Source organism: Oncorhynchus clarkii, unplaced genomic scaffold (assembly GCF_045791955.1).
Source record: "Oncorhynchus clarkii lewisi isolate Uvic-CL-2024 unplaced genomic scaffold, UVic_Ocla_1.0 unplaced_contig_11022_pilon_pilon, whole genome shotgun sequence".
NCBI classification, from domain to species: Eukaryota; Metazoa; Chordata; class Actinopteri; order Salmoniformes; family Salmonidae; genus Oncorhynchus; species Oncorhynchus clarkii.
The window spans coordinates 2,141-19,185 of NW_027258795.1; the positions used below are offsets into that span (position 1 = coordinate 2,141).

The following is a 17,045-nucleotide window of genomic DNA, read 5'->3' on the forward strand; positions in this document are numbered from 1 at the left end:
TGTATGCTGTGTTTCACTCCAGGGCCCGTATCCACAAAGCCCCTCAAAGTAGGAGTGCCGATCTAAGATCTGTCCATTTATCTTACTTACTAAGATCGTAAAATCAACTGATCCTAGATCAGCACTCATACTCTGAAATGCTTTTGTGGGTACGTGGCCCAGCTCATTAAAACACATTACTCTGCCTGACCTGTGTCGTTTTAATGTCCACATTTCGTTCTCATTTTTCATTTTCCATGACCTTCTACAGACCCGGTTACAGACTCAACAACTCTGGCAGTGTTTGTCTTGTGTAAAGGACTTTTCTAATTAATGGAGTTCTGGTCTTCCTCTCCCAGCACCACCACACAGCCTGTCAACTACGGTTGTTAAGCACGGCGCCACACTATCTTTCACTCCAGCTGAACATATTGTAGAACATCAGGTGGTTTAATACTGCTCCTCAATGGGACTAAGTAGTTAAAAAGAGAACCTCGATACACAGTTGGGTCCCCAGTACTGGAGTTGAAACTCTGCTTTGTATCTAAACCCAAGGCTTCGAGTCCTAGCTAACTCGCCTCTCTCTCTGTTTCTCTCGATAGTTGTCCACACACTGAGGAGAGACTTTTCAGTGAGCAGGAGGAGGCTCGAGCCGCCAGATTCAACGAGTTCCAAGGTAACTTACAGGACCAATGGCCTCGTCTTTGTAATAGTGTCATGTTGATGCTAGACCACTAGGTGGTGGTCATGCTCCAGTCAACATTCACCTTTAATGTTTCTGTTCCTGGCATTTTATGTAATGAACTGTTAATTCTTTCTGTCCCCGTTCTCCTCTACCAGAGCGTCTGAGCCAGAAGGACTTTCAGATTGTGACGTTGCTGACAGAGAAGCTGCAGCTGTTTTCAGACATGTGTCTGGTGTCTGGTCACGAGGATACGAGCTTTCGCTCCCGCCTAATGCTGCGAGGTGACGCCTCAGACCTCCACCAGGGGGAGACACTGCTCAAGGGGACCATCACTGATGGTACAACACACACACATACGCACTTACACAAACACAAGGTACCACACACACTTACACAAACACAAGGTAACACACACACTTACACAAACACAAGGTAACACACACACTTACACAAACACAAGGTAACACACACACTTACACAAACACAAGGTAACACACTCACTTACACAAACACAAGGTAACACACTCACTTACACAAACACAAGGTAACACACACACTTACACAAACACAAGGTAACACACACACTTACACAAACACAAGGTAACACACACACTTACACAAACACAAGGTAAAACACACACTTACACAAACACAAGGTAACACACACACTTACACAAACACAAGGTAACACACACACACACTGTCATATGTTATTGAAAGGAAAAACATGTGATTTGAATGAAAGTATTTGAGTAAACAACATGTAAAGGAAGCTCTCATTTCAAATAGGCTGTGTGTCATATTAAACAGGTCGAAGCGTCTTTTCAGTTCACTGCAGCTAGCGACTGGAACGAGCTGCAACAAACACTCAAACTGAACAGTTTTATCTCCATCTCTTCATTCAAAGACTCAATCATGGACACTATTACTGACAGTTGTGGCTGCTTTGTGTGATGTATTGTTGTCTCTACCTTCTTGCCCTTTGTGCTGTTGTCTGGCCAATAATGTTTATACCCTGTTTTGTACTGCTACCATGTTGTGTTGCTACCATGTTGTTGTCATGTTGTGTTGCTACCCTGTTGTCATGTTGTGTTGCTACCCTGTTGTTGTCATGTTGTGTTGCTACCCTGTTGTTGTCATGTTGTGTTGCTACCGTGTTGCTACCATGTTGTTGTCATGTTGTGTTGTTGTCATGTTGTGTTGCTACCATGTTGTTGTCATGTTGTGTTGCTACCATGTTGTCATGTTGTGTTGTTGTCATGTTGTGTTGCTACCATGTTGTTGTCATGTTGTGTTGTTGTCATGTTGTGTTGCTACCATGTTGTGTTGTCATGTGTTGTTGCCTTGCTCTGTTGTCTTAGGTCTCTCTTTATGTAGTGTTGTGTTGTCTCCCTTGTCGTGATGTGTGTTTTGTCCAATATATTTATATTATTTAATCCCAGGCCCCTGTCCCCACAGGAACCCGTTTTGCCTTTTGGTAGATAAGAATTTGTTCTTAACTGACTTTCCTCGTTAAATAAAGGTGAAATGAAAACATTAAATGCAGGAGTGGCTTCAGGACAAGTCTCTAAATGTCTCCCCAAATACAGGTGTCCCAAGCTTGTAGCTTCATACCCAAGATGACTTGAGGCTGTAATCGCTGTCAAAGGTGCTTCAACAAAGTACTGAGTAAAGGGTCTGAATACTTGTGTAAATGTAATATTAATAAAAAATCTAATAAAACAAATTTAAAAAAGGAAAACAAACAACAACAAAAAATATATATATATAATTAACAGTCTAAATAGGTCAGGTGTCAGACAGGGAGCTTAAGAAAGAAAATGTAATTATTTAGGCTGTATTATTTAACGGCTATAGCCTACAAATAAATAAATGGGGAAGCGAGTCACACTAGGCTGGTAGGTACGTTTCGCCTAAAATGACACCCTAATCTATCTGGCTGCAGCTCAGGACCTGAAGTAAGGATATGCATATTCCTGGTACCATTTAAAAGGAAACACTTTGAAGTTTGTGGAAATGTGAAATGAATGTAGGAGAATATAACACATTAGATCTGGTAATAGATAATATAAAGAGAAAAACATGCGTTTTCTATTTCTTTTGTTCCATCTTTGAAATGCAAGAGATGGGCCATTATATCACTTAGGAGTCTAGGCGCAATTTAAATGTTGGCCACTAGGTTGCAGCAGTGTATGTGCAACGTTTCAGACTGATCCAATTCAATATTTTTTTTAAATCTGTTTAACTAGTCAGTTAAGAACAACTTCTTATTTACAATGATGGCCTACCAGATGGCCTACCAAAAGGCTTCCTGCTGGGCTTCATGCTGGGCTTCATGCTGGGCCTCATGCTGGGCCTCATGCTGGGCCTCCTGCTGGGCCTCCTGCTGGGCCTCCTGCTGGGCCTCCTGCTGGGCCTCATGCTGGGCCTCCTGCTGGGCCTCCTGCTGGGCCTCCTGCTGGGCCTCCTGCTGGGCCTCCTGCTGGGCCTCATGCTGGGCCTCCTGCTGGGCCTCCTGCTGGGATTAAAAATAAATTCAATAAAAATATAGGACAAAACACACGACGAGAGACAACACTACATAAAGAGAGACCTAAGACGACGACAACGGCATGGTAGCAACACAACATGACAACAACATGGTAGCAACACAACATGACGACAACATGGTAGCAACACAACATGACGACAACATGGTAGCAACACAACATGACGACAACATGGTAGCAACATAACATGACAACAACATGGTAGCAACATAACATGACGACAACATGGTAGCAACATAACATGACGACAACATGGTAGCAACATAACATGACGACAACATGGTAGCAACATAACATGACGACAACATGGTAGCAACATAACATGACGACAACATGGTAGCAACACAACATGACGACAACATGGTAGCAACACAACATGACGACAACATGGTAGCAACACAACATGACAACAACATGGTAGCAACATAACATGACAACAACATGGTAGCAACACAACATGACAACAACATGGTAGCAACATGACAACAACATGGTAGCAGCACAAAACAGGGTACAAACATTGTCGGGCACAGACAACAGCACAAAGGGCAAGAAGGTAGAGACAACAATACATTACTGTTCAAAATGTTGTATCAAGTCTGCCCAATCCCCTACGTCCACAGTTTCAGCCCCCCTCTGGCAGGCTATTCAGTAACTAAAGGATGTCTCTCCATGCCTCCTGGTCCGAGGCTTTGGGATAGTTAAAAGGCTGTCTCTCCATGCCTCTTGGTCCTAGGCTTTGGGATAGTTAAAAGGCTGTCTCTCCATGCCTCTTGGTCCTAGGCTTTGGGATAGTTAAAAGGCTGTCTCTCCATGCCTCTTGGTCCTGGGCTTTGGGATAGTTAAAAGGCTGTCTCTCCATGCCTCTTGGTCCTAGGCTTTGGGATAGTTAAAAGGCTGCCTCTCCATGTCTCTTGGTCCTGGGCTTTGGGATAGTTAAAAGGCTGTCTCTCCATGCCTCTTGGTCGAGGCTTTGGGATAGTTAAAAGGCTGTCTCTCCATGCCTCTTGTTCCTAGGCTTTGGGATAGTTAAAAGGCTGTCTCTCCATGCCTCTTGGTCCGAGGCTTTGGGATAGTTAAAAGGCTGTCTCTCCATGCCTCTTGGTCGAGGCTTTGGGATAGTTAAAAGGCTGTCTCTCTCCATGCCTCTTGGTCCAAGGCTTTGGGATAGTTAAAAGGCTGTCTCTCCATGCCTCTTGGTCCAAGGCTTTGGGATAGTTAAAAGGCTGTCTCTCCATGCCTCTTGTTCCTAGGCTGTCTCTCCATGCCTCTTGGTCCGAGGCTTTGGGATAGTTAAAAGGCTGTCTCTCCATGCCTCTTGGTCCTAGGCTTTGGGATAGTTAAAAGGCTGTCTCTCCATGCCTCTTGGTCCTGGGCTTTGGGATAGTTAAAAGGCTGCTTCTCCATGCCTCTTGGTCCTGGGCTTTGGGATAGTTAAAAGGCTGCTTCTCCATGCCTCTTGGTCCTGGGCTTTGGGATAGTTAAAAGGCTGTCTCTCCATGCCTCCTGGTCTGAGGCTTTGGGATAGTTAAAAGGCTGCTTCTCCATGCCTCTTGGTCCTGGGCTTTGGGATAGTTAAAAGGCTGTCTCTCCATGCCTCTTGGTCCTAGGCTTTGGGATAGTTAAAAGGCTGCTTCTCCATGCCTCCTGGTCCTGGGCTTTGGGATAGTTAAAAGGCTGTCTCTCCATGCCTCTTGGTCCTAGGCTTTGGGATAGTTAAAAGGCTGTCTCTCCATGCCTCTTGTTTCTAGGCTTTGGGATAGTTAAAAGGCTGTCTCTCCATGCCTCTTGGTCCTAGGCTTTGGGATAGTTAAGGCTGCTTCTCCATGCCTCCTGGTCCTGGGCTTTGGGATAGTTAAAAGGCTGCTTCTCCATGCCTCTTGGTCCCAGGCTTTGGGATAGTTAAAAGGCTGTCTCTCCATGCCTCTTGGTCCTAGGCTGTCTCTCCATGCCTCTTGGTCTGAGGCTTTGGGATCGTTAAAAGGATGTCTCTCCATGCCTCTTGTTCCTAGACTTCAGGATCGTTAAAAGGCCATGGGTACATAACATAAAAGCATGTCTGACATGTATTGTGGTGCACAATCATGGATTGATTTAAAAACCCAATAGAAGAATATTAAAATGTATTGTAAAACTCACAGGCAGTCAGTGTTTAAAACCAGTGTAATATGTGCTCTCCGTCTGGTCTTGGTCTGTATCTGTGCTGCAGCAATCTGTATGTTTTGCAGCTGATGGCTTTCATGGGTAGACCAGACAGGAGGAGCGTTACAGTAGTCAAGCCTGCTTGTAATAGAAGCATGGATGAGTCTCTCTGTATCTGTATGTTTGTTTTACTCCATGTGTAACTCTGTGTCGTTGTATGTGTCGAACTGCTTTGCTTTATCTTGGCCAGGTCGCAGTTGTAAATGAGAACTTGTTCTCAACTTGCCTACCTGGTTAAATAAAGGTGAAATAAATAAATAAAATCAGCCTGGGGGAGAAATGGCCACACCGTGGCAATGTTCCTCAGGTGGTAAAAGCTATTTTGATCACATTCCTAATGTGTGATTTGAAATTTAGTTCAGAATCTAAAATAAGGCCTAGGTTTGTTTTTTTTACCTGGTGTTTTATCTTTATTTCCCATGAATTAAAATGTGCTGCCAGATTCTCTCTCTGTACTTTGACTCCAGCAATAAGAAACTTTTTTTATTTTTTTTTATTCAGCTGGAGGAAGTTGTGAGCCATTTAAATATTTAAATCACTTAATGCGGTTTTTATTTATCCGTGGAGATAACGTTTACTGTGTCACCAGATGATTTTAAGTTGTGTATCGTCTCTGTGATGGTGAAAATCAATGCGTTGCTTTCTAATAATAACAGTGCCAAGGGTTTATATATCAAAAAAAAATATATATATATATATAACTGAACAGTACCTCGATTAGTTTAATCAGGTGTGTTAGATCTGTTACCGTAGGAGGGTCGGCTTCTCACTACACGCATCTGTTACCACAGGAGGGTCGGCTCCTCGCTACACCCGTCTGTTACCGTAGGAGTGTCGGCTCCTCGCTACACCCGTCTGTTACCGTAGGAGTGTCGGCTCCTCGCTGCACCCATCTGTTACCACAGGAGGGTCTGCTCCTCCCTGCACCCGCCTGTTACCACAGGAGGGTCGGCTCCTCCCTGCACCCGCCTGTTACCACAGGAGGGTCGGCTCCTCCCTGCACCCGTCTGTTACCACAGGAGGGTCAGCTCCTCCCTGCACCCGTCTGTTACCACAGGAGGGTCAGCTCCTCCCTGCACCCGTCTGTTACCACAGGAGGGTCGGCTCCTCGCTGCACCCATCTGTTACCACAGGAGGGTCGGCTCCTCGCTGCACCCATCTGTTACTACAGGAGGGTCGGCTCCTCGCAAATCTTGTCCTATCATAAAAACAGCCTTGAAACATTGTTAATCTCTCTCTCTCTCCTCTCCCCCCGCCTCCCTCTCCACAGTGGAGAGTCTTCAGAACCTGTTGCTGTCTGGTGTGAGAGAGCCAGCTTCACGTCTAGAGGAGGGTTCAGGATCCGGGGCTCTGCCCAGGAGAGCAGACACCTTCGGGGGCTATGACAGCAGGCCCATCATCCTCAACAAGAGTGAGTCCACTCCGTCTGCCTGTTCTGAGCCCCGTATCCACAAAGCATCTTAGAGTACGAATGCTGATCTAAACTCTGTCCATAGAATCATGTATTATGATCTAAAAGGTGTTTGACTCTGTGTTTGTGTGCGTTAGAAGGCATTGTGAAGAAGAATCACAGTGGAGGGGACAGGGCCAGAGACGAGACCCAGAAAGGCTGCTCTGACCCCCAGCTTACGAAGATCCAGGCTAGTCAGACCTTGGAGCAGCCACAGGTGGGTCAAATATACAAACACACACCCTACACAACAGTGTGTAATTGTGTGTGTAATGGGGGGGGTGTGTGTGTGTGTAATGGGGTTGTGTGTGTGTAATGGGGTTGTGTGTGTGTGTAATGGGGTTGTGTGTGTGTAATGGGGTTGTGTGTGTGTGTAATGGGGTTGTGTGTGTGTGTAATGGGGTTGTGTGTGTGTGTAATGGGGTTGTGTGTGTGTGTAATGGGGTTGTGTGTGTGTAATGGGGTGTGTAATGGGGGATATGTGTGTGTGTGTGTGTGATGGGGGGGTGGGTGTGTTATGGGGGTTGTGTGTGTGTGTGTGTGTGTAATGTGGGCGTGGTGTGTATAATGTGTGATGTACAGGCTGATGATGATGAGGACGAGGCCTCTCCAGCCACCTGGAGCCCCATCTGGTCTAACACCTTCCCTGAGGCTGAGGTAGGAGATGTGCTCATTTCAGTTGGTATTTTAACCTCTGTTAAGCTTCTTCAATCCTTATGCGTTATTATGGCCTCTATAAGGTGTGCTCAGAGTGTCCAAACCATCGGTATAAAACAGTCGGTATCTATGGCGCTAACCTACAGTTGTCTGTTGACCTGCTCTTTCCTAACGTTCCTGTTTCTGCCTCAACTAGTTCTTTGACCGGGTGCTGATGCTGTCCCAGAGACTCTACAGCCTGCAGGTAAACACTCACGTTTTCCTAGGTACCCTCTCAACATACTCCACATGACATGTAGCTCTCCTCCTGTCCAGTCCTGTCCTGTCTGTGTGTGTGACTGGGCCATGAACAGTCAACAGGACTGCAGTCTTCTTACCAGGGCTAGACCCCAAATACTAGTCTGTTTGCATGTGAACAAAACATTTTAAAATGACATCACATGGAGACTGCTAGACTCACCTTTTGATTGGTTATGGTCTGTGACCACAAGCCTTATCCTTTCAAAAGGTTGACCCACATCTCTCCTCCCTTCCCCTCCCGTGCCCCCCTCCCTTCGCCCCTCCCTCCCTCCCCCTCCCGTGCTCCCCTCCCTTCCTGTCTCCCCTCCCTTCCTGTCTCCCCTCCCGTGCTCCCCTCCCGTGCTCCCTGTCTCCCCTCCCGTGCTCCCCTCCCTTCCTGTCTCCCCTCCCTTCCTGTCTCCCCTCCCGTGCTCCCCTCCCGTGCTCCCCTCCCTTCCTGTCTCCCCTCCCGTGCTCCCCTCCCTTCCTGTCTCCCCTCCCGTGCTCCCCTCCCTTCCTGTCTCCCCTCCCGTGCTCCCCCCCTCCCGTCTCCCCTCCCATGCTCCCCCCCTCCCTTCCCTCCCGTGCTCCCCTCCCATCCCCTCCCGTGCTCCCCTCCCTTCCTGTCTCCCCTCCCGTGCTCCCCTCCCTTCCCATCCCATGCTCCCCTCCCTTCAGGCCATCATCGCCAAGCAGGACAGCCACATCGAGCTACAACGCGCCTCCCTCACCGAGCGCGCCTCCTTCCCTGGCCGTCACCGCGGCAACGTTCTCCTGGAGCAGGAAAAACAGAGGACGCTGGCCCTGCAGAGGGAGGAGCTGGCCAGCTTCCACAAGCTGCAGTCACAGCACCGTCAGGAGCAGGTGGGACTCAGTGGAAATGGTTCTTCATGTGATTTATCCTAGCCTTCCCGGGTTGTCTTCATTCCAACTCCACGTGCAGGTGATTAAACGTCACAGTGCTCGGAGAAAGGCACCACGTTAGTATGAGCATCATGATTCATTCTGCACAAACAAAAAGCTGTGCCCCCCCCAAACCTCTTTCTCAATGCTAAGGACGTCCTGCGTTATTTTACACACACAATGTTTTCTATGTAGCTGCTCCCCCCCCCCTCCACGTTTCTCTCTCTACTCCCCCCCCCTCCCTCCACGTTTCTCTCTCTACTCCCCCCCCTCCTTCCACGTTTCTCTCTCTACTCCCCCCCTCCCTCCACGTTTCTCTCTCTACTCCCCCCTCCCTCCACGTTTCTCTCTCTACTCCCCCCCCCTCCACGTTTCTCTCTCTACTCCCCCCCCTCCCTCCACGTTTCTCTCTCTACTCCCCCCCTCCCTCCACGTTTCTCTCTCTACTCCCCCCCCTCCCTCCACGTTTCTCTCTCTACTCCCCCCCTCCCTCCATGTTTCTCTCTCTACTCCCCCCTCCCTCCACGTTTCTCTCTCTACTCCCCCCTCCCTCCACGTTTCTCTCTCTACTCCCCCCTCCCTCCACGTTTCTCTCTCTACTCCCCCCCTCCCTCCACGTTTCTCTCTCTACTCCCCCCTCCCTCCACGTTTCTCTCTCTACTCCCCCCCCTCCCTCCACGTTTCTCTCTCTACTCCCCCCTCCCTCCACGTTTCTCTCTCTTTACTCCCCCCCCCCTCCACATTTACAATGATGATTACATCTCTAATTAGACTGGCTGTCTGCCTCCTACTATAGCCAGGTTTACAATGAGGATTACATCTCTAATTAGACTGGCTGTCTGCCTCCTGCTATAGTCAACGTTTACAATGATGATCACATCTCTAATTAGACTGGCTGTCTGCCTCCTGCTATAGCCAATGTTTACAATGATGATCACATCTCTAATTAGACTGGCTGTCTGCCTCCTGCTATAGTCAATGTTTACAATGATGATCACATCTCTAATTAGACTGGCTGTCTGCCTCCTGCTATAGTCAACGTTTACAATGATGATCACATCTCTAATTAGACTGGCTGTCTGCCTCCTACTATAGCCAGGTTTACAATGAGGATTACATCTCTAATTAGACTGGCTGTCTGCCTCCTACTATAGCCAGGTTTACAATGAGGATTACATATCTAATTAGACTGGCTGTCTGCCTCCTGCTATAGTCAACGTTTACAATGATGATCACATCTCTAATTAGACTGGCTGTCTGCCTCCTACTATAGCCAGGTTTACAATGAGGATTACATCTCTAATTAGACTGGCTGTCTGCCTCCTACTATAGCCAGGTTTACAATGAGGATTACATCTCTAATTAGACTGGCTGTCTGCCTCCTGCTATAGTCAACGTTTACAATGATGATCACATCTCTAATTAGACTGGCTGTCTGCCTCCTGCTATAGTCAATGTTTACAATGATGATTGCATCTCTAATTAGACTGGCTGTCTGCCTCCTGCTATAGTCAACATTTACAATGAGGATTACATCTCTAATTAGACTGGCTGTCTGCCTCCTGCTATAGTCAACATTTACAATGAGGATTACATCTCTAATTAGACTGGCTGTCTGCCTCCTGCTATAGTCAACATTTACAATGATGATTACATCTCTAATTAGACTGGCTGTCTGCCTCCTGCTATAGTCAACGTTTACAATGATGATCACATCTCTAATTAGACTGGCTGTCTGCCTCCTGCTATAGTCAACGTTTACAATGATGATCACATCTCTAATTAGACTGGCTGTCTGCCTCCTGCTATAGTCAACATTTACAATGAGGATTACATCTCTAATTAGACTGGCTGTCTGCCTCCTGCTATAGTCAATGTTTACAATGATGATCACATCTCTAATTAGACTGGCTGTCTGCCTCCTGCTATAGTCAACGTTTACAATGATGATCACATCTCTAATTAGACTGGCTGTCTGCCTCCTGCTATAGTCAACGTTTACAATGATGATCACATCTCTAATTAGACTGGCTGTCTGCCTCCTGCTATAGTCAACGTTTACAATGATGATCACATCTCTAATTAGACTGGCTGTCTGCCTCCTGCTATAGTCAACGTTTACAATGAGGATTACATCTCTAATTAGACTGGCTGTCTGCCTCCTGCTATAGTCAACGTTTACAATGATGATCACATCTCTAATTAGACTGGCTGTCTGCCTCCTGCTATAGCCAACGTTTACAATGAGGATTACATCTCTAATTAGACTGGCTGTCTGCCTCCTGCTATAGCCAACGTTTAGAGTGATGACTACATCTGTAATACAGCTGTTTGCCTCTTGCTTGTGTTTGATATGCTGTCTAGATAGCTGCATGGAACTCCCCACTTGAATTTAGCATTGGGGCAAAATAAAATGTTTTAACCAATCACAGGTTGCTATTTCCCCCGTCAATAGAGAGCAATAATAATGGCGTGTTTTGGTAGGCACGATCTATAGTAGTTTGAGCATGTCTACCATGTATTTTGTGTACAACATTCATGGGCGATCGAGTAGAGGGAGGAAGCGTCAGGGGAGCCGCCAGCAGCAGCCGAACACAGAGGTCGGTTGTGGCATAGAAGACCTAGTTCAATTGCAGTTGGTCCAGAACAGAGCAGCACGTAGCTCGACACAGAGGGTGAATGGCGTACCCTTTACAGACAGACTTTACTGTGTTTTGCTTATTTAAAATAGAAAAAAAGATCTGTCAGTGTTCTCTTTTAGAACCCAATTCAGAATCCCCATTTTTAGCACGTTCTTGCTGGGATGAGCCTTTGGTTATATCTCCCATGTCGGGCAAGTTGAGGAGTAAAACATGGATTTGGTGTTTTTGCTATTTTATTAGGATCAAATCAAATCTTAAGTTTATTTGTCACGTGCGCCGAATACAACAGGTGTAGTAGACCTTACAGTGAAATGCTGAATACAACAGGTGTAGTAGACCTCACAGTGAAATGCTGAATACAACAGGTGTAGTAGACCTTACAGTGAAATGCTGAATACAACAGGTGTAGTAGACTTTACAGTGAAATGCTGAATACAACAGGTGTAGGTAGACCTTACAGTGAAATGCTGAATACAACAGGTGTAGTAGACCTTACAGTGAAATGCTGAATACAACAGGTGTAGTAGACTTTACAGTGAAATGCTGAATACAACAGGTGTAGTAGACCTTACAGTGAAATGCTGAATACAACAGGTGTAGTAGACCTTACAGTGAAATGCTGAATACAACAGGTGTAGTAGACTTTACAGTGAAATGCTGAATACAACAGGTGTAGTAGACTTTACAGTGAAATGCTGAATACAACAGGTGTAGTAGACTTTACAGTGAAATGCTGAATACAACAGGTGTAGTAGACCTTACAGTGAAATGCTGAATACAACAGGTGTAGGTAGACCTTACAGTGAAATGCTGAATACAACAGGTGTAGTAGACCTTACAGTGAAATGCTGAATACAACAGGTGTAGTAGACTTTACAGTGAAATGCTGAATACAACAGGTGTAGTAGACTTTACAGTGAAATGCTGAATACAACAGGTGTAGTAGACTTTACAGTGAAATGCTGAATACAACAGGTGTAGTAGACTTTACAGTGAAATGCTGAATACAACAGGTGTAGTAGACTTTACAGTGAAATGCTGAATACAACAGGTGTAGTAGACCTTACAGTGAAATGCTGAATACAACAGGTGTAGGTAGACCTTAGTGAAATGCTGAATACAACAGGTGTAGGTAGACCTTACAGTGAAATGCTGAATACAACAGGTGTAGGTAGACCTTACAGTGAAATGCTGAATACAACAGGTGTAGTAGACCTTACAGTGAAATGCTGAATACAACAGGTGTAGTAGACCTTACAGTGAAATGCTGAATACAACAGGTGTAGTAGACTTTACAGTGAAATGCTGAATACAACAGGTGTAGTAGACCTTACAGTGAAATTATGAATACAACAGGTGTAGTAGACCTTACAGTGAAATGATGAATACAACAGGTGTAGTAGACCCCACAGTGAAATGCTGAATACAACTGGTGTAGTAGACTTTACAGTGAAATGCTGAATACAACAGGTGTAGGTAGACCTTACAGTGAAATGCTGAATACAACAGGTGTAGTAGACCTTACAGTGAAATTATGAATACAACAGGTGTAGTAGACCTTACAGTGAAATGATGAATACAACAGGTGTAGTAGACCCCACAGTGAAATGCTGAATACAACAGGTGTAGTAGACCTTACAGTGAAATGCTGAATACAACAGGTGTAGTAGACCCCACAGTGAAATGCTGAATACAACAGGTGTTGTAGACCTTACAGTGAAATGCTGAAGGTAAGTAAAGAAATAAAAACAACAGTAAACAACAGTAAAAGACAGGCTATATACAGTAGTGAGGCTATAAAAGTAGCGAGGCTACATACAGACCCGGTTAAAGTGACTATGCATATATGATGAACAGAGAGTAGCAGTAGCGTAAAAAGAGGGGTTGGTGGGACACGATGCAGATAGCCCGGGTTAGCCAATGTGCGGGAGCACTGGTTGGTCGGGCCAGCTACTCTTCCTGTAGTCCACACAAAACACAATACAGAACATCAATAGACAAGAACAGCTCAAGGACAGAACTACATGCATTTATGAGGGTGGATGTCTATTTTAATAAATCCATTCAATATGCACCATAAGAAAGAGAGAGAACATAGAAAGTCATGTTTTGAGTTGATGTTATTGGTGTGTGCAGCCGATAGGTCAGATGGCTGAGCCAATGAAATCAATAGTTCAACTGACAAGAAACCTTTAGTCTGCCCTGATCAGTCGCGTACATATTTTATAGTATATAGTATAGTATATTTTTATAGTAGGCTGAGAATATAATGAAATATAACGGAATCAAATATAAATATTTCATGGCAACGTGTGGAACCGCTGTCGTTTAACAAATAAATGATGATGTTTTGAAACTGAGCCCAAGACGAGGCCATGCTTTTGATTTCCGTTTCATCTAGATTCCTACCCTAACTCTGCTTTGTTAGGGAACAGTCGTAGGGTCTTTAAATTAAAGGGTGATTCGTCGTGATGTGTGAGTCTCGTGTTCATATTTCACAACCTCCGCGGGATTTTGGAGTTGCCTTTTACGAGATCAAGCAAAATAGACCTACACTTGATTTAGGCTTCATTATCGCAAGCTAAATGCTTCTGTTCAGTAATAGATGAGTAAACGAATAGATGAGCTATACAGCAGGTTGCCTAGTGGTTAGAGCTTTGGACAGGTAGCCTCGTGGTTAGAGCGTTGGGCAGGTAGCCTAGTGGTTAGAGCGATGGGCAGGTTGCCTAGTGGTTAGAGCGATGGGCAGGTAGCCTAGTGGTTAGAGCGATGGGCAGGTAGCCTAGTGGTTAGAGCGTTGGGCAGGTAGCCTAGTGGTTAGAGCGTTGGGCAGGTAGCCTAGTGGTTAGAGCTCTGGGCATGTAGCCTAGTGGTTAGAGCGTTGGGCAGGTAGCCTAGTGGTTAGAGCTCTGGGCATGTAGCCTAGTGGTTAGAGCTCTGGGCATGTAGCCTAGTGGTTAGAGCTCTGGGCATGTAGCCTAGTGGTTAGAGCTCTGGGCATGTAGCCTAGTGGTTAGAGCTCTGGGCATGTAGCCTTAAATTTACCAAATATACAGACAGAGATTCAGTTAAACAAAATCACAATGGTTGATTTAAGACTAGTTTCAGGCTTTTGGTCAAGAGTAGGCCTAGGTTACTAAGCAATTACAAATCAAGAGCAAAATAATCCACTTGTTAAACTACAAAATATTTCTGGCGAAATGTTCTGATCAGTGCTGATAATTGAGCCACCTAGACAAGGTGATTATGAGCAGCACTCACATCAACTTAGCATTTCCACAACCTAATTGTATTGTAGCCTAACCAATATCTAAACGGAGATTTTAGTGAAAAGAAAATTTATTGATTTATTAAAGACGAGCCCCCTTCCCCACGCTTGTCTAAAAGCAGGGTGAAACGGTGCTGAAATAGGCTGGGCTATTCCTTCAAAATGGATTACAAGATCATCATTGGATCATTTGGGGACTTTTAGTAAACAATTTGCTGTCTTTAAAATATATATATATATATATATATATATACAGTGCCTTGCGAAAGTATTCGGCCCCCTTGAACTTTGCGACCTTTTGCCACATTTCAGGCTTCAAACATAAATATATAAAACTGTATTTTTTTGTGAAGAATCAACAACAAGTGGGACACAATCATGAAGTGGAACGACATTTATTGGATATTTCAAACTTTTTTAACAAATCAAAAACTGAAAAATTGGGCGTGCAAAATTATTCAGCCCCTTTACTTTCAGTGCAGCAAACTCTCTCCAGAAGTTCAGTGAGGATCTCTGAATGATCCAATGTTGACCTAAATGACTAATGATGATAAATACAATCCACCTGTGTGTAATCAAGTCTCCGTATAAATGCACCTGCACTGTGATAGTCTCAGAGGTCCGTTAAAAGCACAGAGAGCATCATGAAGAACAAGGAACACACCAGGCAGGTCCGAGATACTGTTGTGAAGAAGTTTAAAGCCGGATTTGGATACAAAAAGATTTCCCAAGCTTTAAACATCCCAAGGAGCACTGTGCAAGCGATAATATTGAAATGGCCGTCCCTCTAAACTTTCAGCTCATACAAGGAGAAGACTGATCAGAGATGCAGCCAAGAGGCCCATGATCACTCTGGATGAACTGCAGAGATCTACAGCTGAGGTGGGAGACTCTGTCCATAGGACAACAATCAGTCGTATATTGCACAAATCTGGCCTTTATGGAAGAGTGGCAAGAAGAAAGCCATTTCTTAAAGATATCCATAAAAAGTGTTGTTTAAAGTTTGCCACAAGCCACCTGGGAGACACACCAAACATGTGGAAGAAGGTGCTCTGGTCAGATGAAACCAAAATTGAACTTTTTGGCAACAATGCAAAACGTTATGTTTGGCGTAAAAGCAACACAGCTGAACACACCATCCCCACTGTCAAACATGGTGGTGGCAGCATCATGGTTTGGGCCTGCTTTTCTTCAGCAGGGACAGGGAAGATGGTTAAAATTGATGGGAAGATGGATGGAGCCAAATACAGGACCATTCTGGAAGAAAACCTGATGGTGTCTGCAAAAGACCTGAGACTGGGACGGAGATTTGTCTTCCAACAAGACAATGATCCAAAACATAAAGCAAAATCTACAATGGAATGGTTCAAAAATAAACATATCCAGGTGTTAGAATGGCCAAGTCAAAGTCCAGACCTGAATCCAATCGAGAATCTGTGGAAAGAACTGAAAACTGCTGTTCACAAATGCTCTCCATCCAACCTCACTGAGCTCGAGCTGTTTTGCAAGGAAGAATGGGAAAAAATGTCAGTCTCTCGATGTGCAAAACTGATAGAGACATACCCCAAGCGACTTACAGCTGTAATCGCAGCAAAAGGTGGCGCTACAAAGTATTAACTTAAGGGGGCTGAATAATTTTGCACGCCCATTGTTTCAGTTTTTGATTTGTTAAAAAAGTTTGAAATATCCAATAAATGTCGTTCCACTTCATGATTGTGTCCCACTTGTTGTTGATTCTTCACAAAAAAATACAGTTTTATATCTTTATGTTTGAAGCCTGAAATGTGGCAAAAGGTCGCAAAGTTCAAGGGGGCCGAATACTTTCGCAAGGCACTGTATATATATATACACACACACACACACACACACACACATGCAAAGAAATATTTAGCCACTGAACTTTTGGGTTCCCGAAAATCCTGAACCGCAGCCACTTCGAAGAACAACTGTATTATACCAGTCTGCATGAAGTAGAGATGAACCTTGTGTTTGTCCCCAGGCTCGCTGGGAGAGGGAGCGGGAGCGCCACCGGCTGCAGGCCGAGGTCACAGAAGGGATGCTGAGGCAGAGAGAGGACGACTGCAGGAGGCTGGAGGAGAAGCTGGCGGAAGAGAGGGAGGACCTGGAGAGACAGAGAGAGACGTACCAACAGGATCTGGAGAGACTGAGGGAGTCAACCCGCACAGTGGAGAAGGAGAAGGAACGCCTGGAGCAGCAGAGGAAGATCAAGAGGAAGACCATTGAGGTGGGGATGATGTCTCTCTCTCTCACACACACACACACATTACACTTACACCCGGTGTCCATTGGTATCGCTCTGCTATCCGTACCAGCACCAGTCGCATATGGCTAAAACACGACTTGCCCCAACCCAACACCTCATTGGTGGTTAACAACTAAAGCTTTGAAGTTATCTGGTGACCTACCAACC

General features: G+C 45.3%; 1 protein-coding gene across 1 annotated transcript in view; it reads left to right on the forward strand.

Annotated features, from left to right (window-relative positions):
• The first annotated feature begins 236 nt into the window (after positions 1-236).
• The window catches only part of LOC139398566 (rho guanine nucleotide exchange factor 18-like), a 37,254-nt gene continuing 20,445 nt past the window's right edge, over positions 237-17,045 (forward strand). Inside the window, exons 1-9 of the mRNA XM_071144500.1 lie at positions 237-292; positions 582-655; positions 820-1,002; positions 6,686-6,826; positions 6,967-7,082; positions 7,448-7,522; positions 7,719-7,766; positions 8,480-8,665; positions 16,614-16,859. Coding sequence (XP_071000601.1) covers positions 237-292; positions 582-655; positions 820-1,002; positions 6,686-6,826; positions 6,967-7,082; positions 7,448-7,522; positions 7,719-7,766; positions 8,480-8,665; positions 16,614-16,859 — 1,125 coding nt within the window. The remainder of the gene's footprint in view (positions 293-581; positions 656-819; positions 1,003-6,685; positions 6,827-6,966; positions 7,083-7,447; positions 7,523-7,718; positions 7,767-8,479; positions 8,666-16,613; positions 16,860-17,045) is intronic.